Below are 25,923 nucleotides of genomic sequence, written 5' to 3'. Positions count from 1 at the left end.
TTCAGATTTAAAGGTTAGTTTCTACTATAAAAATTCCAGCAGTAATACCTCAGTCATTTAAATGAATAGCCTTCCTTCCTGCTCCCCACAATCTCTCAGTTTAGGGGTTCCATTTTTTATAACAATCAGAGCTGAGAAATTTTTTTTAAAGGAAGTGCAAAAAGTTCCTTGTATTTGAAATAGTGGAATTACCAATCCAAAGAAAAAAACTATTAATTTAATTTCCTTAAGGCACGATCCACAGCTGACTGAATTAATAGAGTGTATAATTAATTTTAGAGAATTTTATATGAACCATCAGATTAGTGATTCTACAACACAAGCACAAGCCTCTGTGGTTTCAAAAGTCAATGGAAATACACAGATCTGAGCATCACAGTAGATTCATCATAATAGACCATAAGGGGTTCAGCAGCAATGTTATAATTATTTTTAATCTTCCCAAATAGAGCAAAATACTACAACATTAAGATAGTAAAATTCATGTTCTAAGAAATTCCAAAATACAATCCCATTAATGAGCGCCAACTAGAATTTAGGATTCTGATGTAACTTAAAAGTGTTTTGACAGTGCTATATCACTTATCCTTCAGTTGTAGCTTCTTATTATATTTGTACAAAACACAGAAATATTTTTATCTCGTATTTTCTGAAGAAGCGTTTCAGAGAGAGGTTTTACAGAATACTGTGGAATTTTTTTTCAAGTCTAGTTACCCATAATATGGGAAGGAAAGAGACATTTCCTATCTATGAGTTAAAAAATCATAAATACTTTTATAAAATATTTTCTATGTATAATGATGATAAGATATTAGTAACTTAGAATGTATATAAACTATATATATATATACATACTACAGAATGTATATAAACCTATAAACTACATGCACCCAAAAAATACCAGGTGTTTCTTTGAAACAATGAGTTCTTAAAACTTAAGTGTATTTAAAAAAAAAAAACTACAAAAAATGGAGGAAGTTCTAGCAGAAAAAAAACCCAACAACCCAAAACTCCAAACCCAGCAATTTCCCAAATTACTCAAACCTAATTACAGGGCTTGAGAGCTTAATGAGGGGCATAGACTAGTGTTTCCTGAACTGTACTGTGTGTTTCTTTATAAAGCTGCATAGGAAATGCTTTAGGAAATGTAATTTGTTTCTGAAGTGAAGCAGCACAGGAGTTGGAGTGTGTCTGCACTCGAGCTAATGAGAACAACAATTTTAACTGGAAGAGAAGGACTCAGATGGGAGAGTCTCCCAACACTTCCTACCCTGTTTTATATCCACAGAAACCATTAAAAATGTCATTTAGGGATCCCAGTGTAGGCCTAGTAAGATGGTCAGGGCTTGAGGGAGAGTGTTTGTTCAAAGAAGGGAGGTTAAGGGAACTGAGCTTGAATAAAACACCAAATTGCTGTCTTCACTCTAAAATGAAGCAGTACTGAGAATCAGTCAGGCTCTTCTAAGGGATGCACAATGAAGGACAAAAGGCACGAGTTGCACAAGGGAAGTGAAGCACTCTTTGACATGAGAGCAGTGAATTCTCAGAATAGATTGCACAGAGGGACAGTAAAATCTCCATCCTTAGAGATTTTCAAAATTCAACCTGGCAAGTCCTGTAGACATCTGATCTATACTTAGAAATTAGCCTAGCTTTGAGGTCAAGGTGGGCTGTAAGACCTCCACAGCATGTTTCCAACCTGATTTTTTTGTCATCTGTGATGACTGAGGAATTTATAGAGGAAATGTTTTGAAAATATTAACTAGACACCAACATCTTAATGGATATACTGCTATGATGCTGTGTAAGGAGTGAAAGATTAGGGACTTCAATATTTATTTTAATTAAATTAAAGCTTTGATGTCCCATAACTGCAGGTAGTGGGAGATAAAAACACCCTTCAGAAAAGCCATTTGCTTTCTGAAATGTATGTATGTGTGTCTGTGTGACTGTCTGTATGTACACATATGGTAAAAATGCTACTTCTCTAACAGTGTCAAAACTTCTTCTTTTCCATCATGAGTTTTTGGGCCAAATGATGAAGAAAAAAGAAGAAAAGAGATAAAATGTGTTCCTCTTCCCAGATTATCATTCCTCAGACAAGCAATGCTCAAACAGGCTGTAAGAACATAAGGACTCAGAGCAGCCTACACTGCCACTGCCACAAGAATCACTTCTACTGCCTAAAGAAGTATGTGAAAGCATTACAATAAAATTCTCTATTCTACAGTGAGTCTGATCAAATGGGCAAAGCACAAACTCACTTATTCCATTCCATTCTTCCCAGAAGATCATGATGCTGCTTCTGTTGGTTATAACTTAGGAATCATAAAAGGAGCATCAATGTGATGTGATTAACCCAGACAGTAAAATTTCTAAAAAAATGGCAGTAATTGCTTCTAATGTCAACTCGGACTAGAAGCATAATTTTATTTCACTGTTGTCCTCTTGCATTGCATACATACAGCAAAAACACAGCTATGAAAGAGGTTACAAAAAATGTAGTCCAGAAACAAATGCAGTAAATATTATCTCCAAACTAACTTATCACTTCCTGGGTCTTATGTCATCATGATTTAATAATGTTTCTACAGCAGCAGAAAATAAACTCTCAGTCTTGAAATAATCTTCCCTACATGAAATTTAAATTTTAGGTGGGTAACTCTCCTGATTCTCTCCATCCATCACCCTTCCTGACCATCTTTTCACCTCTGGCAACTGCTGACTGTCTAAATCAAGGAGTTATCCAGACTTAGAGAAATCAGACCTGTTAAACTTCTCATCCCACACACACTAAAGAAATCCTCAGCATATAATCCTCCTTCAGACCTTCCTCCATACTAGTTACTAAATTTCTAACCCAGCCTTCACTCTCAGTGGCTGGCTGGCCCATTTAGCCTGCTTGGCCACAATGCCCCAGAGAAAAGGCTTGCCAGGCAGTGTGAGAGCACCAGCACACTCCATGCTTGAGCTGGATTTGGCATCAGGAAACAGCTTGCAAAGTGAGTAAGGTGAGATAATCAAAGCTGTATTTTGATAGGAACCACTTAGATTGGATGAGAGAGAGTGTCTGAGAAAGACCAGCTGGGAAACAGAAGTAGGGTTTAGCAAGGAGATTAGAGGGAAGATATGGACAGATGGAGAATGTGAACAGAAATTGAACTAAGACCCGAATTCATGAGGTACAAAATGCATGAAGCTCTGAAGGAGAGCCAAAAGGCAGACTTCCTCTGCAGTCTCACACCAAGGGAGAAATTTCAGGCTCTGCATCACAATTTCACAGAGATGTCTAAGCCATATCTTGTGACAGACTTACCCCTGTATTTGGAGTTTCTAAAGAGTTGACTTAGGCAGAATAGCCCTAACCAACCTGGTTAATTCGTCTCTCATATCTTCATTTTAAATGCAGGGACTGCAAGCACTTACCATGCCATTATGGATTCCACTCCCTGAGGTGAACATTGCAGCAGGTAAATCACATTTTTTTTACCAGATTTCAGCTGCTTCTTGGTAACAAAACTGAAAGTTATTTTGAATTGAGAAGATAAGCACAAATGAAAAACTTGCTCTTTCCAAATGAGCTTAGAGAACTGTTGACAGGATAGCTTCTGAAATTCTGAATTGGCATCAGTAGAGTCAACCTTGTCCTGTAAATAAGAAGTCTGTCTGCACTATGATGCTCATCTATCAGCAGCCATTCATCTTAAAAGCATGCTGAAGAGACCAGAAAATAGTGGAAAGGTTTTTTATAATGATGTTTCATTGAATTAAATGAAAGTTATTTTAAATTAATATTTTTAAAATATTTTTCTTTAATTAAGCTTTAGCACCTAAAAAACAATTTATAAACCAAATTTTAACTGAATCATAACTTCTTCTGTAAAGAATTGATAAAAAGTAACTAGTACATAATTAAGAAATTAACTGTTTTGAGAGAGAAAAAACAGGAAACAAGAACACAGAAGAATCACAAGAAAGGTTTTTTGAGTGACCATGGGACCAAAAGAAGTCTCAATCATCCAGAACCTTACTGTAGTAATCTGAGAAATGAGTGGGATTATTCTTAATCTAAAGTAAAACCACGAAATAAATGGATTATCTATCATTCCGTTGGAATACTTCTGCCTGCAGATTATAACACGAATATACAGTGACCAGATCAGGTGGGATTTTCCACCACCAATATCTAATGTTTACACCACCAATATGTAACAGTATTCTTTCCAGTCCTTCATACCTTAGGCTATGTTGTGTCAGGCAAGGAAGACAGAGACTTCCAGGCTTCAGAAGAGAAATGGATGGAGAAAAGTAAAGTAGGGAATAAATGCCACTTCAACTAAGGGGTGGAAGGAACAAAATAGGGGACATTTTGGCTATTTGATTATGCCTGTCCCATCTTTTAAATGAATACTGAATTCATTTAAAATTAATAAAAATATTAAATTCATATTAATTCACCCATATTATGGAAAGGGCCATGTATATCTGAGAGGTTTGTTTACTCAGCACTCTGTGGCAAATGCTGTACTGATACAAATTCAGAGCAAAGATGTGCATGATATGTCAGAAGAGCCATAAATACTAAAGAAAGTTGTATTTAATTTTAGAATTTAATTTTTAAATATGATTCTCTTACTCATGGCGCTCAAGATATTCTTGGCTTGGAAAGGAAATCAGTCATGTAAGTTATCTAACCCTTTATGGTATTCCCAATATTCAGATGTAACACAGTTTCACTAAAATATATCAGTTCTAAGGCATCTGTGCTATTGAAGTTATAAAGGTCATATCTACCAAATATCCCAGGGCATAGATTGAGATAATCTATCCTGTGTCTCTACTGGATGTAAAGAGGAGTTAGTATTTGTCCTATTTAAAATAATGTTTAACACAGTGAAAGACTCTTATCTTGTCCAGCTTTGGTTTTCTTTCTAGATCAACACAGCCAGATCCTTCAGACAGCTAACCAGCATTGTCTAAATCTTTTATCCTTTCTCTTATGCTCAACTTTGAAACATCTCATCCTCTAACTATTCAGTGGTGTTCAGCTAAAATGCATTTAGTATTAAAGCTAAAATCTCACCAGCCACTGAGCAGGGCAGAACAACTGCAGCACGTCTCCTACACAGGCACCACTTGTCAGTATTTCCCAAAACACCACTGCCTTTCCTGCAAGCACTTGATATTTTTAAGTCATATTACATCTGAACATTTACTGGTACACTGGACCATTTTCACTTCTGCTATTGCCTAATCAGCAATATTCCTGTTTTGTTGTCTTTCTTTTCTTCTTTACCTGTAGTGTCTGTATCATTATTGAAATTTTGGAACATTGCTCTGAATTGCAATTCTGCTTTCCAAAGTAATTGTATTTCCTATATCAGTCTAAAAATGCTACGAGTCATTTCTTCATACTTTAAATTGCAAATTGAATTATTAAAGAGCAAAGCCTAGGACAAGACCCTGTTTGATACACTTGAAACTACTTTCCTGTTTGACAGTGACCATACTGACCTAAGATGTTCACTTCCAGCTGTCAGATAGAAAGAAAACTTCAATTTAAAAATCATTGAAAAAGAATTAGCTTAGCAATTATGTGCTGGAGTAAGAATGTAAAGAAGTGCAGCAGAAGGGTCTATTTTTCTTAATACTTAATAATGGAATTTGATCTTGCAGCAACAATATGCAAAACCATGTGTCTATCTTAACAAATTATTTTTAATATGAAATCACTGTCTCAGAAAAGCAATGCCTGATTAAAAGGATTTTGAGCCTCAGAACAAAAGTAAAGTTAGAACTAACATAGGCAAGCCTTAATAATTTAAAAACTAACAAACAAGCAAACAAACAGCTGCTATTAGCACACATTGCATTTTGAAACACTGATAGCACAAGAGGATCTGGTCTAGTCAGTATTTCTACAGATAAGAAGCAAACCTTCAGAGATCTGGTATGAATTATGAAGCTAATAATGCTGTGAAGAGTATTACCAACACAAACACATCTAGCTCAAAGATTACTGGGCTACCTTCCTGTCATCCTTTGTAGTTTTTATTTTTTGGGGTGATTATATGGGGTATATCTAGCTCAGCAAATATTTTTCATATTTTTCCTAAGAGAATAATGCAGAGTTTTGAAATTTTTAGTATCTCATATGCTAAAAATAAGTTAGGAATTACTATAAACAAGTTAGCCTTCTTCAGGAGAAACTCAATAGGAAGCTCTGTCCTAAGTGTAGCTCAAATCCCAGCAGGGAAAACCAGTCCAAACCCATGCCTGGCTCCTTTTGGACAAAAATGCAGTACAGCAGATGATTTACATCAGCTAGTTTGATCTGTTGTTCAGCTTCTACTGCACCAAACAACTTGCTAATAAAGCACAGATAGCACTCACTGTCTAACAAAGATTTTGTAGGCATTGTTCTTCTGCTCCTCTTGGAGAATGTACATTTATTTTATCAGTATAATTTTCAGAGCTTCAGTCAAAGATGCTCATTAAACTGTAGACAGAATAAAATGCAGGAAGCCAGAATTATCAGGAGAACATGTGAAAGAAATCCTCTTTTTTATTCCAGTCAGACAATTCCACTGGTAGAACTTTTACCCTCCTATTTCATGCTAACTACAATAATCTCTGGCTTGAGAGGAGATGAAGGACTGAAGCAAAACAGAGCTGAAGTAGGTCAAAATTTGCTCATGGGTATGTGCCCCTCTGTCTTTCTTCTGAGCCTGCTTGATTCCACTGTATAAATTTATATCCAGTATTTATTACTTTAAAACATGATATTTACCTATTTCCACACCAAATATTCCAAGTATTCTTAAGATGGATAACCAAGGTAACCAAGTGAACCAGAAAGGATCACAGAGATACTATTGTACCTCTGCTTTTCTTTGTCTTTCTGGAAGATAAAAGACTGAGGGATGGGAATCGTGGCCAGGGATGGTTTTTTTGTCTGTATAAGAGCTGGCATGAAGGAAGATGGATAAGCTGAAAGCAGGTGAGAAAAGGCCCAAGTGACATAAAACCAAGGCTCTTTGTCAACTTTGCCATAAATCTCATGCTTTATAAAAGAGTGTTAAGGAAAAAGAGTGAACACTATAATGATTTTCTATTATGCATGAACATCCCTGGGTTGAATAGAGAAGGTGTGAAACCAAGGAATACAAAAGTATCAGGCAGAAAAGACTGACCCAGTTAAATGTGCTTTAGAAAATAATGTTAATATGACATGTTGCCTAAATGTGGGATATTCTGTCTCTTTGGAAGACCTGACAGATGGAAAAAAGATGTTTCACTTCAGTCACATAAATGTTATTCCAAAAGATATATATAGGAAATACTTCACAGGAAACAGTAGCTTGAAATGTTAATAGGACTCTAAATTGTAAATAATAACTGCTGAAAAAAAAATTAAATCTTGCTAAAACCACATGGTTAAATAAAAAGATAGATAGGTCCTATTTTATTATTTACACAGGGATAAACTTATTGAGAATTGTTTGTAAATGTAACAGAGAATGTCTTTGTAACTCAGTTCCCAGTGAATTTGTTTGAAATACAAAAGAAAGCATGTGACAATATTAAAGCACAAAATAAAATTGGTGGGGAACATCTACACCCTCTCTGGACTGTTGGCCTGAATTCAGTCTCAAGACAAGATTTCCTGTCCATAAGCAATGGAGCAGCATTCAGGCCTAAGTGTAGGGCCTGTAAGACCTCAGTTCCTAAGTGTGTTAACACACTTCCAGGCATTCCTGCATGTGCAGTTCACAAACTGCATGAAAGCCACATGAATGATACAAATCAGACTTCTCCCAGATCATTCTTTAGGACTGGTTTGTGCATGCTCAAAATGAAGGACCAGTCGCCAGCAGCATCTGGAGAATTTTCATTAAACCATAACCCAGCGATGTCACTTAGAAGCAAAGCTAAAAAAAAAAAAAATTTAAAATAAAAATTTAAACCAAAGATGGTTCCTCACTCATCACCCATCTGTACTGAAACACAAATAGCAGCTGTTTCTGCAAAAGGTAATTCTTCCTTTATATGGAATTATAGATTTTGCGGAAACCAAAATGTTATTCCCTTTTTCTGGGCTGAATCATTGAACTAAAATGGAAAATTAAAGTCATTGAATTAAGCCTTTTGCAGTACAACGATGTGACCACCTATGCCTCAGACCAAAAATCACTTCATAATGTTTTACAGTAACTAAAAAAAAAATATAAAAAAGTTCTAACCCCTGTTAGCTGGAATTAAGCTCAGATAACAAGAAACTAAGGGAAACACCTATGTCTTGTGCTTCAGCAGTAGAAGAATTATGATACATGTCATTCTGGCATGACATTAAGAAATGAGCCTGCTCCCTGCTTCTGAGGAACCTGAGCAAACAGAAAAATCCACCTTCAAACAGGATAATTATCCCCACCTTTTTCTCTCTATTCATTACCCAGGGAGAACACTCCTTGCTGAACTACAACTCTGGTGATCAGCTTAGTCCTGAATAAACAAGCAAAGCATCATGGATATGATAGATGGAAAGTCTTAATTCTACTGGGAACAACTACCTTGTTTTCCCTTTTCAGTGCTCAGATGTCTGACACTGCAGAGGTCACTTGTGGATGCCCCATCCCCCTGGAAATATTTAAGGCCAGGTGGGATGGGGATTGGAGCAACCTGATGTAGTGAAAGCTGTCCCTGGTGGCAGGGAAAGTTGGAACTAGATGAGTTTTGAAGTCCCTTCCAACACACACCATTCTGTGATTCTGTGAAATCGTGAAGTTTTAACCTTCTAGTTTTAAAGTTGAAAACTTCAGAATACCACAGAAGATAAAACTCATTAATGTGCTAATAAAGCCATTTAAAATAAATTCCACTCCTAAAATCAGCGAAATTCTTCTCTTAATATAGCAATAGAAGAAATATCGCATTTCTTATGTAAATAAATACACATTTTGGGGGGACTTTGCTTGAAATAATTACTTTTTTTTTTTTTACTACATTATGAAGACTTGATTTATTTTTGCCTTACAAGTATGGTAAATCACACCAGATAAAAATGTCAAGAAAAGTCTCTCTTAATAAACATATTGATAGGATTTACTCCAAGTGTTAAAGCTTAAATGTACAGTTTCTACCCTAAAGCTGACAGGCTGTTGACAGATGTGTCTTTGCATTTGTTTCACAAATACAAACACTTCTGCTGAGTCTGAGCATTGCTTAGCTGTGGATGTTTTATGTGTGTGACAGGTCATGTGCAAGATCTCCCGCAATTTGTCTCATTTTAGCTGAACAGACATTTTGCATCCAAAGGCAAAAGGAAGACAACTCCCATCTTTAATTACACATATGCAATCTGTACAAGTGCCAAAGACGACTGTGACTGGCATGTGACTTGATTCTGTGGCACACTGGTGTAAAGCTCTTTCTTTATTATGTTAGGTACTCACAATTTTTGTGTTGCTGCTGAATGGATGAATTGCAATCTTCACTTCCAGACTCTATTGACAGCTCCTGGTGCTCTCATGGAAACCATTCCTACGGCTATTCACTCTACTGAACCCTACCATGCTGGACTACTTGACTGTCTAATAAAACCAGTGCTGGGGAGCTCACTGCCACAGGGAGTGCAAGGGACACAAAGCTCACAAAACGGAAAAATTTGGTATCTTTGCAAAATGTCAATTCCAATGGGTCGCTTTCACAACTGTTTCTGCTGCTGACAATTTACAATTCCTGATTTTTTCTTGACTCGGCTATGCTTGATTGCTAATATATATGCACATAAGGACTACAAAAGGGGACAGAGTGGCAAGCAATACTTTTTATTTTGATGAATAGGAAGGCACCATCTATATTCTTTCTAGTGTTCACATAGAGACAATGACTATAATAGACAAGCAAGTGGAATTGTAACATAACTACACAGAAAATTTTCTGTGGTCAGAAAATTAAATGTGTCACCACTGAAAGTAATGTTATTTGTATTTTTTTATTATGTGATTAGCTAGCAGGTTACTTTTCAGCCTTTCACTTATACTAGATTAGATAAAATGTTGTAATGATTTCCTCTACAAGCTGCCTTAAAGAAGAAAATCATATTTAAAGCAACAGTTCTAAGACATATTTAGTCATCTTAGTCAGAGTCACCATAACATCTTTCCCTGAAATGTTGTAAAAAAAACATTTTCTATTGGAAGAAGGGCATGACTGATGAAAGGGCACCGTCTGAAGGACAAGTTATCATTTCACTGTAAATCCTCAAAAGATATCAGTTTTATTCTTACTCTTTTAGTCCCACCAATTGTGTAAGGTGTAAGGATCAACTTTTTTGCTCAATTGTCATGAAAAATGTGCCTGTGAATCATATACATGAATACATGAACACCCTTTTCACCTGCAGTGTTTATGAATGCAGACAAAGACGTAACCCTGATTCATGAACTATTAAAAAAGTGATGGGATATTCATTCATGCAAAAAATATTCATATACACATTCAATTTCCTTAAGGTAGTGAAGATCAATCTTTCATTTCCATTTTATTCTTTTATGTTCAGCTCTAGTAAATTCTCTTTTTCAGAGTGAGCTGTTTTGTAAGTTTTTCTGTACAGATCTTCACTCTTTTGAATGACATAACTGTCCCCTTCTACCTTTCCATTTGTTAACTAGGAAATTAGGAACTCTGTGTCAGGAGGCACAAAAGTGTACACAGAGTATTAACAAAGACTTTAGCTGTTGTGGGCACTGTACATACAAAGAATGTATAAAAAACAGTACCAGTGCTAAAAATATTTAAAAGTTAAGGCAGCATCTGACTTCCACACTTTGAAAGATAGTCCAAAAGTGATCCTATATTTAAACTTAAGTATAACAACACCATGTGGCTCAAACAACACAGATGTACAGTTGAAAAAATGTCAACAAGGTTTACACTTTGCCAACATGTGTGTATGATTTCACAGAACTTTTGAATGTGATAAAATATACAAAAGAAATCACTGTGCAGTCTTTCCTGTGCTTCAAGATGATACAGCCCTAAACCCATGGTATAAGAAATGGACATGCTGGAGGGAATACTGTAAGTCTTGTGGAAACTAGATAATTTAGATCTTGTACCATAGAACTCTCCTTCATAACATAACTGGACTGAGTAATTGAGAACTGAAACTGCTATAGAAACTGCAAAAGCAATTTATGGCCCTATTTCCAGATGCTGAGGAGGACAATTGATTGCATTCTTCAAGGATCACTGTAAATATTTTCTTTCTTGTTGGCCATGTGCCTTTTCCTCCTTTAAACTTCATGTACCTGACCTCAGCATAAGCTATCTGAACCTCAGAACAAAACTCCATCAGAGAGTAACAAGCTTAATGCTTAACATAGCATCGAAGCTGAAGTCAACCATGGGAAGTTTACAGAGCCATGTCAACCATGGAAGTCATGGAGTCAACCATGGGAAGTTTAATTCATGGAAGTTTACAGAGTAGCTTCCTCACCCTCTAATACATGGCCAAGTTAGTGCAGTCCACTTTATATTTATGGAAGTTGGTTTTTTTTATTATTTTCTTGTGCTTGTCTACTTGTACCCTGTCTTCCATAAAAATGTCCCACTCCTGCAATTACTTTGAGACACGGGTTATTTTCTGCCTGATAGCTCCACACTAGTGAAAACCATATAGATCTTTGATGTTTGGGTTCAAGGCAAAAAGAAACAGTGGTGTACAAGCTCTTTGTTTTCATGTCTCATTAAAGAATAATGGATGTGTTCAAACTCCACTGTAAAGACCTTTAAACAATGAGTTGTTTAAAGAATTCATCATCTGTCAAAGAAGGATACCGTTTATATGAAATATTTCTGTCAATCTGTGAAATAAGTGAACTGAATAATTTGTTCTTAGAAATAGTTGTACTATACTTTTACAAATATATTTTACAGTATTATGTCTACTCTCCAATATTAAGTAGGACCCCACACTTGCTTACAATCTATGAGCAACGTTCTTCAAGATGCTGCTCCAAATCCTCTACATGAAACTTTAGTGGTCATTCTAGTTTCCCCCAATGTGCTTATCGCTCATTAGTGAATGATGCTTATACAGAGTGCCAATACCATAACTATGGCTTTCCCTTCAAACTTCCAAGTACTGTTTTCCAAGCAGTAACAGCATGGGAAGCATTTAATACTGCACAAATATGTGAAGCTACAGGAACTACTTACAGTGGGAGCCTTGGAGGGTATAACCAGATAATGTTGCATTTGAAAGCCACCACAAAGTATCAAACAGAGAGAACAACCCTCTTTATCCTATCCAACCTGTACTAATCACTGGTTTTCACAGAAAACATAAAAGATAAATACTGCTGAATGGCAACTCTTCCAGAGTTCTGAAAAATACTGATGCATCAACTGACAGAAGGGAATGGTCTCAGATAAAAGGACAGCCAAGAACATATTATATTATAAAGGTACTTTTTTTTTTTTTTTTGTCAAGACTTGTTTCTCTTATTCATAAATATCAATCTGATTCCCAAATATGAAATCTTATTTCTCAAGGAAAAGAAATACTGCAGAAATGAAAAATGTTATCCTACTGATGTCAGCCTCCTCTGACCCCTATAAGAAATAGCCCTCAAAACTTGCATAACTTCCTGATAATCCTCCTTATCCAAAACAAACAAATTAAAAATGGATTTTTGATATGAGACCTCTTGGTCTGGGAAAGATAAAAGATGTACACACTGGGACAGAAGATTATCCACAGAATCACACATGGCTAAGAAACCTCATGAGGGTCAAAAAGGACAACTAACTAAGGCAATTATAAATCTGGTGTTATCTGCCTCTCAGAAGGCACATGCAGTAATTTCAAGGTAAATGCATTACAGACTGTGACACAAGAGCTGGATGTTGTATGATTAGAAAGAAATACTTTCAATTTTCATTTTTTGAAGCATTGTCAGTAACCCCTACACTGGCAATGAACTGCCATATAAAACACAAAATGCCATCCAAATTCTGAAAATGAACTTCTTGTGTTATTTCCTGAATATTAGTAATGTGGGTTTCTCTGTTTCCTGGAAAAGCAGTGAATGAACTAACCATTGCTTTAGACAGCAGATATTCCTCTGGACTCTTCAGCAAGGTGTGCAAAAAAGACTACACACACATGTATTGGAAATGAGTGTGTCTGTCCTCATGCTGTACTGATAGCTGTAGAATTGCATATTATTAAAAAAAAAATAAAGCAAGCAAATACTTCTTACCATAAAACCCTCAGTGTACTGAAACTGAGCTCTGGAACTGTCGTCTGCTGTGGGACTCAGGGGCTTAGGATCAGACATAGAGCGTTGCATCATCTTTGCTGTCTTTGGGCTTGATGGAGGAACCTTGGCCATGTCAGCATGCAGCATCTTCTGAGGGCTGATGTCATCAGTCATGGGTTTTTCATAAGGTACAAATGCTGACTCTATAACTTTGCTTGGTGAAACAGGTGAAATGGGTGAATAGAGAACTTTGGGAGATTTGGGAGGGGAAGGGACTACCTGTAATGTGGAGTCTGGGCGAAGGTGGGATGTGTATCCTATCTCTAATGGTGTTGGACGTTTTTTATCTTTCTGAGGAGATGAAGCTGACAGATATTGGGGACTTTGAGTGTCTGATGCTGTCTCTGTTTGACATCCCAGACTTTCTCCTTTGTATGTCTTTTCTGGAGCTGAAATGTGCTTTATGATTTCAACCTTAGCATCCCATCGGGCCCTGATTGAAGGTGTTCTTATTGTTCCTACAGGTTCTGTTTGCACAGAAATCTCTGCCACTGTCTGAACTGCAATACTAGATACCTTGGAGAAGGGTTTGGCTTTGTCTGCCTCAGTGGTGCTCTCACTGTATTTCCCTACACGAGGCTTCCTTCTGGATCTGCTGGAAAGATCCCATTCATCTTGATCTTCATCATCAGTCTGAACACTTGTATCAACACTCTTCTTAGATCTCCGTCTCCTGTTGGTGTAACCTCTTTCTGCTCCATCTTCATCATCAGTTTGCACTCCACTGTCCACTATTTTTTTGAAACACCGGGGCTCTTCTTCCAGGGTCCCCTCAAACTCCTCATAGGGACCTCGTAATTTTGGCATAGAACTTCTCTTTTTCAATTGCTTCTCCTCTCTAACATCAATATCCTTAAGAGACATTTCTGAAACTGAGCTTAGGATACCAGACCTGGGTATGTATTGGGTGATGCCATCAGACTGAACTGTATACCATGCTTGACTTTGTGGAATTTCAATACCCAGCACTCCTGAAGCTGTAGTGGTTGTGTCATCAGTAGGCCAAAACTGGCCATTTTCTGTGCTTGCATACTGTCCTTCCAGAAGTGTTTGATCTGTGGTAGTTTGTGGTGACCCAGTTCCTGAAGGGTCATAACCATACTGATATATTTGACGAAGTTTTTGCTCCTCTAACTGCTGGTGGAGCTGCTGTTGAAGTTGTTGGAATTGTTCAAGCTGCAACTGCTGCTGGGCTAATGTCTCTTGTCTCATCATAAACTGAGCTTGTCGTTCCTCCTCCTGCTGAAATAAGAGATGATGTTTCATGGATTGCAACTCCTCAAGCTTTTTTTGAACCATAAACTTTTCTTGTTCCCTAAATCTTTGAATTTCCTGACGTTCCCATTCCAGCTCTTCTGCAAAGCGCTGCTGCTTAATTTTCTCCAGCTCAAGAAGTTCCCGTTCCAAATCAAGCTGCTGCTGTTTGCCTTCTTCAGGGGCAATGAGAAGGGCAACCTCATCATCAATTACATCTGTATAAACTTCAGATGCTGTAGTTAAAGCAGGTATCAAGCTGGCCGGCTCAGAGGTAATAGTTTCTATAGAATGAGGTGGCAACCCCGTCTCCACACCAATGGCAGAAATTGCTTTATCTTTTTCAGCTGCCACAGTTGTCAAGAAACTGTATGATCTTGGGAGTGGTTGAGTCTGTTGCAAAGTTGATAAAGAGGGCACTGAGTCAATTGTTTGGAGAGTAGGTAGATCTCTGACACTTGTACTGAAAATAGAACTGGGTTGTGTGGTGATGGCAAATGTGGATGGGATTGGAGTTGCTACTGAAGAATAAACAACACCATTGGATGATCTTAAAACACTTCCAACGCCAAACTGGGAACCCACAGTGGACACCATTCTTGCTTGGGAATACTGTGGTGTACTGAGCCCGAGGCCAGAAATCTGCCGAGTCTCTGGATATGGACCTGTAGTCTTGCTTGAGTAATCCATAACCTCACCTGAAATTACAGGGCAAAGTTACAGTCCAGTCCCACAAAAGAATGCTGCTTTGCGGATTCTGAAAGTCATCCCATCTTGATGAAATAAATGGGAAGGGGAAACTGCATGCAAATCTTCAGGTTAATGATCTACTTTAGATGTGAAGGAAACAGCATTTCTGAACATGCAGGCACATGCAGGCACCTCTGTGCAAACACATACGTAAAATGAAGAAATGAAAAACACGTGTAATCCGGAATAATTTGTCACACTGTCCAAAAGAAAACAAAATAACAGAAGGAGGGGAAAAAAACAATAAAAAAATTATCCTGAAATGAGGTGAGGAACATCAAAATTATATTTCAAAGAAAGATCTGCTGCTGTGTCATACTGACCTGTAGTTACTCTTCCAGAAGTAAGATCTACTGCTGTATCAGTTGCCCCAACTCGATAATCAAAGCTATTCTTGCTTCTGTATGCAAATAGTCCAGCTTCTGATAAATTTGTGTCAGACATAGATGGTTTCATACCTCCAATTCCTCGGTAACCATACGACCCTGAACGATCATACTGATAATGGTCATCTCTGTAGCCAAAGCGATCTTCAGGAAGTGTAGTAGAAGGCTGCTGTGCTGTACAGCTCCTACCAAATGGCAATTTATAAACCATATCACAGCAGACAGCTCTTCTCCCTGCAGTCAGATCTACAGGCTTTTCATCATCTTCTATTACCGTTGTTACGATACCTGAAGCAGTTTCATCCATTGTCACTACTGTTCTGTGGGATTTCGTAGTGCTAAGGTCAACTGCTCCACTTTCTGCTGGCTCCTGAGAAGTGGAGAGATCAGTCCAACCATTTGTAACCCCAACAGGTGGCACAGTAACAGGCTTTGTAGTAGCCCATGTCACTGCCTGTGTTGAAGTACCTAGTGATAAATTTATTGGCACTTCATCTCTGCCTACAGAGAAGGCCTGGCTGCCTGTTACTCTGTATGCAGGCTCAAAATGTTTTGATGTTGTTAGCTGCAGCGGCGTTGTCATGGCGTGCCCCAGATCCACAAGGCTGTCTGTGCTGGTGGTGTAGCTCACAGTGGCAGTGCAAGTCATTACAGTTACTGTCTCAGTGACTGCAGGCAGAGAAGTATCAGCAACACATGCAGTGCTAAGATTTATTATGGATGGCTGGACAGTACTTACTGGCCGTCCACCTGTGTCACTTGCTGGCATTTGCCTTCTCACATCCATGGAAACAGCAGAGAGATCCATACAGCTGTCCCTCATTTCAATGTCCATCTTAGTTAAAGTGCGAAGATCGATGACATCGCCCAAAGGATGGAATCTTCCATTCTCTCTGTATCTGGGTTGGTCTACAATATGTAGTGGCTCTGGAGGTATAGTAATAGCAACACTACCTAAACCATAACCAGGCACTGGACCCTTAACCACAGACACTGTGGTCTTGGTTATGTCTGTTGTTACTACTTCTGGCTTTGAACTAGGTATTTTTTCAAAAGTTGATTGTGTTGTCACAGGAATAGCTGGCAGAGCACCTGAAATATATATACTCTGACCTGCCATACTTTGAATATCCATAGTTTTCATGGATGTAGTAAAAACTGGTTGCATAGGTTGGGGAATCTGTTCTTTAGAAGGTGCTTCTAAAGGCCAGCTGGTAATAGCCTGGCTAGTTATAGCTTCAGTGGGAGTTCCAGGCTCAGATGGCAAAGTGATGACAACATAGGTTTCCTGTGAGGGTTTTGCCAACCTTGGTGAAGATTTGTTAGAGTGTGGAGACAAAGGGGAAGTGGGAGACGGTATTTTGTATTCAGCTGTGGTCACCAAATTCAGAGTCATACTTGAAGTCAATGCCAAGCTTACTGGTTTGGGCTGTGTTTCTGCTGGCTTATGAACAGCTATTGGGAGTGGAGGAATTGCTGGTTTAGGAGCAATTGGAGGTTTAGTTACTTCAGGTGGCCTGTGACTGAAAACGAGCCCTGCTGGAATGGAGGATGGTTTGGGTGGTACAGGAGGTGGTGTTGGGGTGTATGTTTTAGTGATAGGTACCACATGATCCTTTAATACAGCTGTGGACTCTAGTGTTGGAACACTTGTGACTGGAGGTACCGCTGTGGGAGCTGTTGCTGCTGGAGCCTTAATCTGTGGCTTCTTTTTGGGATAAATGGCTGGCTTGGGTAAAATAGGTGGTGGTGGTAATGGTGGTGGAGGAGGAGGTGGAGGAGGAGGAGGTGGGGGTGGAGAAGGATGAGCAGAAGAATCCAAAGAAGAGCTTCTAAAAAGAGAGAATACTTTGGCTGAAACAGCAGGAGCTGAGGAAGGCACAGAGACCATGCTGGTCTTACTTGCAACACTGTGAGTGACTACAGAAGGTGTTTCTGATGCAGGCTCTGTAACTGGTACTGGTACTGGTGCTATACAGATAGGTGGTTGCTCAGATGCAGCATTAGTCAAATCAATCCTTGTGATATCAACACTCAATTCTTTGTGTGGCTCTTCATAATGAATTTTGACACTGCCAGGCTCTACCATACTTTTGATTTTTCTCGCTTCTTCCTTCTCTGCTTTGGAGGTATCAAAGGTAATGATGTCAGCTGCATATTCCTTGGATTTTGTAACTGTAGGTGCCACCACTAAAGGTGCAGTTTCAGGCAAACAAACTGCAGTTTGCTCCACACTTTCTGCCTCTGATTCAAGAGATGGTTTTTTAGTGGCTCCATCAATAGATTCATAAGGCATGCTCACTTCAGAGTACTCTTTTGCAGATGTTAAGGGAACCTGTGTTACTATCCTGACACCTTCAGAATCTGCTGGTTTACTTACACCATCTGCTGGACCTACAAAACCTGTGGTTGCACTGTCTATGGGTGAGGAACTATCTGTGGTAGAAACTGAAGATGTAGATGATGTTAAGGAAGCTGTATCAGAAGGTAAAACTGACGCAGCACCTTCTGATGTCTCAGAGTATGTCAATATTGATGTTTCATGAGAAATTATTTCTTGAATTTCTCTAGCATAATCTGTTAAGTATTCATCTTCAATTTCCTCTACTGTAAAATGCTGTGTTATTTTAACATCTGGGATAGAAAGTGTTGTGCTACTGACAGGTGATACATCTGAGATTGCTGAAGTAGTGCTTGATGTTAAAGATGTACTATCCACTATTTCTCCACCACCAGATACCTTTGTATCAGATGTGGGAATGAAATCTGAAGCTGGATGTGTTGGACTAGACCCTGGAGTTAGCTGCATTTTCTGCCTTTTCATAAGCTCTTCATAAGCAGCTTCTGCATCTAACAAATGCTTTTCCTCCATGGTGGAAGTTACTGTGCTGTCTAATACAACTATTTCATGACTTTCTGGGATAATGTAAGAACTAGAAACAATATCTTCTTGAGGCACAATAGTATGCAAAGTCTCAACACTATAGTAGTCTTTCTCCAGATCACTAATTTTCTGTGGCTCATCATAGACCTGTTCTGAAGCTCTAGGTTTTTTCTCTTTTCCTCTCTGTTGTATATATTCACTGCTCTCATCTTGTCTCATAACAAGACTAGTATCAATACTTCCATTGTAAGTATCCTCTACTAAAGATTCATAAATATAATCCTCTATTAGCATTCCACCATATAAAGATTCTTTTTCAAATACTTCATCTTTTTCATTTGACATTTGAAATGATTTGGACTTATGCATCATCTCCTCATATACCTCTTCAGCACTTTTCAATGTCTTTTGACCACTGTCTTCCTTTGGGAGTCCAGTTGGTTGTTCATCTGTTGGTGAGTATAGAGAGACGGCAGTAGGCAATTTGTAAACTTTTTGCACTTCTATTATTTTTTCTGGGCTGATTTCAAAACCTTCAGGTTCTGACTCAATGCTGGGTGAATATTCAGAACAAGAAGATCTGTGTAGCTCTTCCATTTCTGCAGCCTGTCGTAATTCTTCTGTTGGAGATGCATCTTCAATGGGAGAAAGATTACTTGGTGGAGTCTTTGGACGTTCCCTTCTTCTCTGGGCTCTGAGTTCATCCTTGTCCTTTTTAGATTTTTTGCTGGAACTTTTTCTTTGTTGCTGTTCTAATTCACGTTGTTTCTCTTGTTCCTTTAGCAGTTCTTCCTCTTCCCGTAGTTCTTCTTCTTCTGAAGAATCTTCAATAGTGGGAAGAAGAGGACCATGGGTGCGATGCCTTGCTTTGCGCTGTTGTTTGCTCTCCCCTCCCAGTTTTTTGTGACTAGGACTACTGTCACTGTCTTCGTCAAGTGATGACACTGAAGTAGGAGATGTACCTGGTGTGAAACTAGAAGCATGCAAACTAGAAGATCCTTCTCCTCTAGATCTATCTTCTGGTGAATCTGTAAGACTCTCCATCTCTAGCTCAGGTTCTTCATCAAAATATAAAATACCTTTTTGTGGTTCAGATACTTCAGAATATTTGTTTGTTATTGTACTATTTAGTTCTATTGTTTTGAAACGTCTAAGGCCTCCTCCTCCAGATACTGCAAGTTCTTCACTGTCTTGACTTTTACTTTCCCTGTATTTTGGCTCCGGGCTTTCATCAAAAGTCTCATCATCATCATCGTGCCATGAATGTCTTCTTCCTGCATCCTCATCATAGCCTGCACTGCTTTTCCGTGCCATTCTTCTGTGTTTTCCAGCTGTTCCTTTGGCTTTGCTTTTTACTTCTTCTTTCTTTTGGCTTTCAGCTGCACTAATCTCTTTGAGTTGATTTCTAATGAATTCATCATCTTCAGAACCTGAAGCATCTTCATCAGCACTCATCTCTATAATCTGTTTTCTAATGAAGTCTTCCTCATCACCCGATCCCTGGCTGTCATCTCGTTTGTACTCATCACTGCTTGAAGAACCAACACTAGTTCTTCTTTTTCTCCTCGGGACAGGTGAGTTTTCGCTCTCACTGCTGTCCTCCACAGAGTCATAGCGTTGTTGTCTTCTTGCTGATATGTCATCTCCTTCTTGTTCTGCCTTGTAGTCTGCCTGGGAGGAGGCAGTTCCTTTGCCCTCTTCTACAATGGTTCCTTCACCTTCTTTGATAGCTTTTAAGTCTTCCTCATCTGAACTGTAAGATTCTGGAGTGACGGGCAGAGGCTTTGTTTTAAGTTGATCCTTTGTCTGTTCACCATATGTTTCAGAAAGTTCTTTGCTTTTTGCAGATTTTTCATCAGAAAGAGTGCTTGCCTGAGCTTCTAAAATTGAGAGTACAGTACTTTCCAATTTAGCTAGATCTGAGGGGCTTGGTGGACTTTCTTGTGAAATGGTGTCTTTCTTACTAGTTTCTTTGAGTAAATCCTTTTCATCAGTGGGGATATGACTTGGAATTTCACCAAGTGAACTTGATATCCCGTCAGAAGAATACCCGGTGTCACTCAGACCTTGTGGACTTTTCTGCTGCTGAGAGCTTGATGTGTCTGATTTGTCATCCTCCTTTTCCTAAAAAAATAAATACATAACGCGTGTGTATATATTTATATATAAATCCTTAATGTCCCCTGGCAATTAAAAAGTGATTTTTTTTTCTAAAGGATGGGTTCATGCCTTAGATGAAGACTGAACACTAATTTTCCTATTCAAAGCTATTAGAATAAAACAAAAAAGATCCTCAAATTTTGATTTTTTGCATTGACTCTAACTAAGCTTTGCATGGCTGTCCACACTGGCAACTGATTTTACTAGTTTCAAGATAAACTTCTATTTTTCAGCATAAATTTTAATTGTTTTAGGAACACTTAGTAATGATATCCTGCCATTTGATCACACATTCATGGGACAAATTGCCCTGAGGTTCATTTATTTGAAGATTTTATTTACTATGTTTCAAAGCTGTCTACATGGTTTTCAATACAAAGTAATATGGCTTGACAAACGTCTGCAGAATTTCTGAAGTCTGCTCCTTTCTTTGCCCATTCAGCATTTTTTAATTGGCTAGAAATGTGTCAATCTTCTCAAATTTTGCACTCATGATTTGATTTTGTTGATTTAAGTATTACACATTTCAACATGCAACAGAATACATAGAGCAGGGAAGCATGATTTAATGACATTTTGAATGTCCCCACATATTGGAATGTCCCCTACAGCTGGGCACTGTACAAATATTTTTTGAGTTCCTCATAAAAAAGAAGTTCCTTGGTAAATTGGTAGTGGAGAGTAAGCTGCTGGTAGGGCAGTGTAATCGCAGGGAGGAAAGCACAATGGTCAGCCATCGATTAAAGGAAGCAAACAAGGCAGGCATTCGAGCATCAGAACCAATGTCTTCCTTCTCATCCCTAATGAAACACCCTTAGTCATTCCAGATTATTCTAGCTCATTCTGACTGACATGTATCTCTATCTCCTTCTATAAATAAAAAAAAAAAAAACCTAAAAATATCCTACAGAAAGTATTTCTGCACCAGTTTCACTCCTGCTTCTTGCAGCTGTGAAATGCTCTGTACTTAGTGAAAGTACCTCATTGTTCAGTTAAAACCCAGTTTACTCTCCAAAATACAGGTCACCTTAGCTCTGGTCTGGGCTGACAATTTTAAGAAGTGTCTCCAAATCTGCCAATTTGAGAACAAGCATCCCAAAGTCTTATGATTTTAATAATATGAAGTGATCTTTATTTTTGTTAGGGATCTCAATAATAGAAGTAGGTTGTATTTACTAGTTTTGCTAATCTAAGTCAAGTCAGTGATTTCTGAAGTAGAGCAAATTATTTATTTAAAGGTTTAATTTATGAACTTCATTGGTAACATGATTATTTGAAAAGTAGTTAAAAATACTGTGGAATAAATATACGAGAAAAAATATAATTAATCTTAATTATAATTTCATTTACACTCAAGTTGCTATCAACTACAGGTATTTTCAAAGTTTATTCACACTAAAGTTACATTTAGGGTCAAAACATCATTTTTCATAGTCAGTCATATTACTTTTTATAACCAAATCAGGTTAAGATTTAATTTACATTTAAGTTATGTGTTTTTGCTTTTAGACATATCACTTTGAACATAATCCTACATTCAAACACTAATATTTATATTCGTATTATTTATATTATTATTACAGTGTATACTAATTATTACTTTATTAATCATCATTCACAGGAGTGATTTATTAAATGGTTTGCAAAATAAGATACTACATTGAATATAAACTACATTTGTTCTTATTAACATTATAACCAATATTGCAAATTCAAATATCTGATGTCACAGCAAAATCCATTGCAAATAAAAATCCAGTGTGAAAACAAACATTTCTAAGGACTTCTTGAATGCTACGGCTGTGATTAATATATGAATAGGGAGAAACCTGCAGTACTTACAACAGCTTTGGAAAGGCATCACCATTTGAAACCTACAGCTCTCAATATTCTGAAGAATCTAGTCTTTGATATTCTCTAGCTCTTAAGGACAGAATTATGTACGGCCTTTACAGAAAGTCAGCAATGAAGCAAAATTTAAAAATTCAGGTTTTGTGTATTATATTTGCATTTTTGTCCCCCGTATTAAAGAAAAAAGTTCTTAAGGGAAATTTATTTTGCTATGTTTCAAAAAATAAATGTATAATTAAAATAAAATTATTTTCCCTCTATAAATAGCATATTCCTCACTAAAACTTCACCTATGACATTTGATTTTTATTTATGACCAGTATGTTCATACTTATGAAGACATGGCCAGCAAAACTCATTATGATCAGTTTAGATGAGCTACTGAAAAACACAAACATTGCTCAAGGTCAGAAGGTTTCCCAGGAGCTGATGGACAGAATGTATCCATCTAGTGAAAGTGAACCTCTCAGACCTTGGTTCTCCAAGATGATGTGATACTGCTGGTTGCAAAGCAGAGACAGAAGGCGTTGACTGAACAGTTAATCACAGAAAAAGGTAGAGAACAACTGGCCATGGAACAGCTTCAGCCATTCTCCTTACAGCTGAGTCCAATATCTAACACCTACTGTGACCACACCAGAGGAGATGGCAGCTGCTGCCCACCCTGGTGTTGAACTTCAGTGAATGCCATAAATGACTGCTATGAATCCCAGGAAACTGAATGTGAGAAAGTCTGCTGTTGGTACAGTAAGGAGAAGAAATAGATCTACATAAAGGACAGACTTCATTTCTCAGTAGAAATAAAAGGGATGAGAAAAATGCAACTTTCTTTTTAAGGTCACCAAAATATGAATATATTTTCTAACATTTTTGTTTGTATCATTGCCTGCATCATGGTACATGCAGAAATTATCCTGCATATCATGTTTTGAGATCAATATGCATGTAATTTACAATAAGCAATGCTTACAAGAAAAGCCTCTGGGCTTTTATTCCCTATTTTCTGTAGTCTGAGACTTAGGATATTGTCACTAGCTACATCTGTTTTTAAAGGACAGCTAACTTATTTTCTGTGGTATTTGTCATCCCATCCACAAGGACAGCAACATTGTTAAACTTGCAAACGTATCATAAACATAAGATTTTTAGATGAATGACAAAATATTGCCAAAACAACGTTGATAAGGATACTATATATATGGATCATATATATATATATATATATATATATTCCACAACTCTTTGAGACTGAAAAGAATTCATTTAAATAAAAAGTACTTTTTTTCCCCTTGTAAATCAGGGAATACTTTGGTACATGTCACAGTACTAGGCTTCTCTGAATATTTCAATTGTGTTTCCTCTGAGTTTGCCAACTGTGTGTTTTTAATACTGGACAAATTTACCAATAAAACAGACATTGATGAGAGAAATTTCTTGAGAAATGAGGAAGAAGGAGACTTGTAAAAGCTGCAGTCTGGATAAGATTTTAAAAACAGCAAATGCAGCCTCTTTATCTAACATCAAAAATTATCTAATTTCAACTGTATTTGAGTTAATCCAGTGGCATTTCTGTGATGCCAGAGTCAATTCATTATACAACTATTTTGTATTAGAAGTTTTAGCTTTGTAAATATTATTTATTTGTACTCTTCCTCACTTTTACTATTCTTATTTGAAAATATAAAGCTTATGGTTCAAAAACCATCTGGACATTGTACCTGTGGGCATGTTTTAGTGGAGAAGGTAGCAGTGCTGAGCTAATGGTTAGGTTTCATCAAGAAAAAAAAGGCTTTATGATTCCTTAAATCACACTTTGAGACTCAAGTATTTTAAAATGTTTCAATATTGAAGTCACTTTTTTCTTTTGTTTAAAGGATACTAGATCTCTAAATTTAATTGATATCTGTGATTTGTCCTGAACCTTAACGGAACCTACGAAAAAGACAGAGTGAAAATATTTACAAGAGCACGGACAGGATAAGGCAAAATGGCTTCACACTACTGAGGGCAAATTTAGATTAGATTTGAAGAAGGAATTCTTTATTGTGAAGGTAGTGAATCACTGGCACAGGGTCCCCAGAGAAGATGTGGATGTCCCATCCAGGGAAGTGCACAAGGCCAGGCTGGATGGGGCTTTGAGCCAGCAGGTCTAGTGGAAGGTGTCCCTGCCCATGGCAGAGGGGCTGGAATGAGATGAACTTTAAGGTCCTTTCCAATACAAATCACTACATGATTCTATGATTTCCCATGGATTATTCTACTGTTTGTACTGAATCAGGACTTTAGCCTTTTCATGGCTTCAGGGACTTATTGCTGCTTTTTTTTTTTTTTTTAAGTGAAAAACAGGATAGCAAAAATTGCTTATCTACTATTGGAAAGCTAGAAGAGTTAGAAACTACCATTTCCACAGAATTGAATATAAAATGACAGTAGTTTGTCAAGTGCAGAAAGGTTTTCCCTTGCATCCCTAATTAAAAATATACCTAGCTGAAATCCTCCACATGACTCTACTCTGAAATACACGTAAATTATATTCTTCAGCGTGTACATGTTCTCTTTTACCTATTGAAATGGAAACAACGTGTGATACCTAAATTGGCATCACCTCTTCCACTTTACCACATGCTCTTTTGGTAAGAGCTGTGTCTAGCAGTGTTTGATGAACACTGCACAGACAACACTGAAGTACTTCAATAAAGAAAAATTAAAAATAAATCAGAGTCAATTTTACTAAGCACAAGCTAGGTGAGAAACCTTCTTTATTTTTAATGCTGAACAATTTGAAATAGGATATTCCCAGATCTTCTTTTTGTTTGGTCCAAAAGGTAGGATTTCTGGCTATGTTACTCTAAGCACAAGTCAGGGATTTCCTCAGTACAATCATACACCATGACTCTTGATATGATCAAGAGCAGTAAACATAACATAGAAAGTTTATTTCAGACAGGAGACTTGGTTCATAAAAATAGTATTTTCCAAAATTTCTGAATTAGAATATTTTTCTGTCCAGTTATCTTAATTAATACCAGGAAATACATAAAACAAAATCAACCAAATCCTTGGCCTTTTTGACTAGGATTATTTGAAAACATAATTCTGGCAAAGGTTAAACACTTTCCTTAAGCCTACTCCTACCCTTGTGGCCGCATTTCTGTTTACAGAAAAAAGCAAGGCACAACTTCCCAAGGATATTTTCTGGGAATCACCAGAGCCTCAGAGAAAGAAAAAGCAATTCTTATCTCATTTGCTGCTCCTCTTGTTGTGCTCATGTGGAATGTGTTCTGGAGATTGTTTACCCAAGGTGACCAAG

At 37.5% G+C, this 25,923-nt stretch overlaps 1 protein-coding gene across 1 annotated transcript in view; it reads right to left on the bottom strand.

Annotated features, from left to right (window-relative positions):
* PCLO (piccolo presynaptic cytomatrix protein) overlaps window positions 1-25,923 on the bottom strand; it is a gene marked incomplete at both ends in the record, with an annotated part of 319,291 nt that overhangs the window by 151,256 nt on the left and 142,112 nt on the right. Inside the window, 2 exons of the mRNA XM_084205371.1 lie at window positions 13,269-15,280; window positions 15,656-20,726. Coding sequence (XP_084061497.1) covers window positions 13,269-15,280; window positions 15,656-20,726 — 7,083 coding nt within the window. The remainder of the gene's footprint in view (window positions 1-13,268; window positions 15,281-15,655; window positions 20,727-25,923) is intronic.

Source organism: Fringilla coelebs, assembly GCF_963513975.1.
Source record: "Fringilla coelebs genome assembly, chromosome: 5".
NCBI classification, from domain to species: domain Eukaryota; kingdom Metazoa; phylum Chordata; class Aves; order Passeriformes; family Fringillidae; genus Fringilla; species Fringilla coelebs.
Note: the sequence above shows the minus strand (reverse complement) of the source record. Positions and strands in the feature narration are given on the sequence as shown.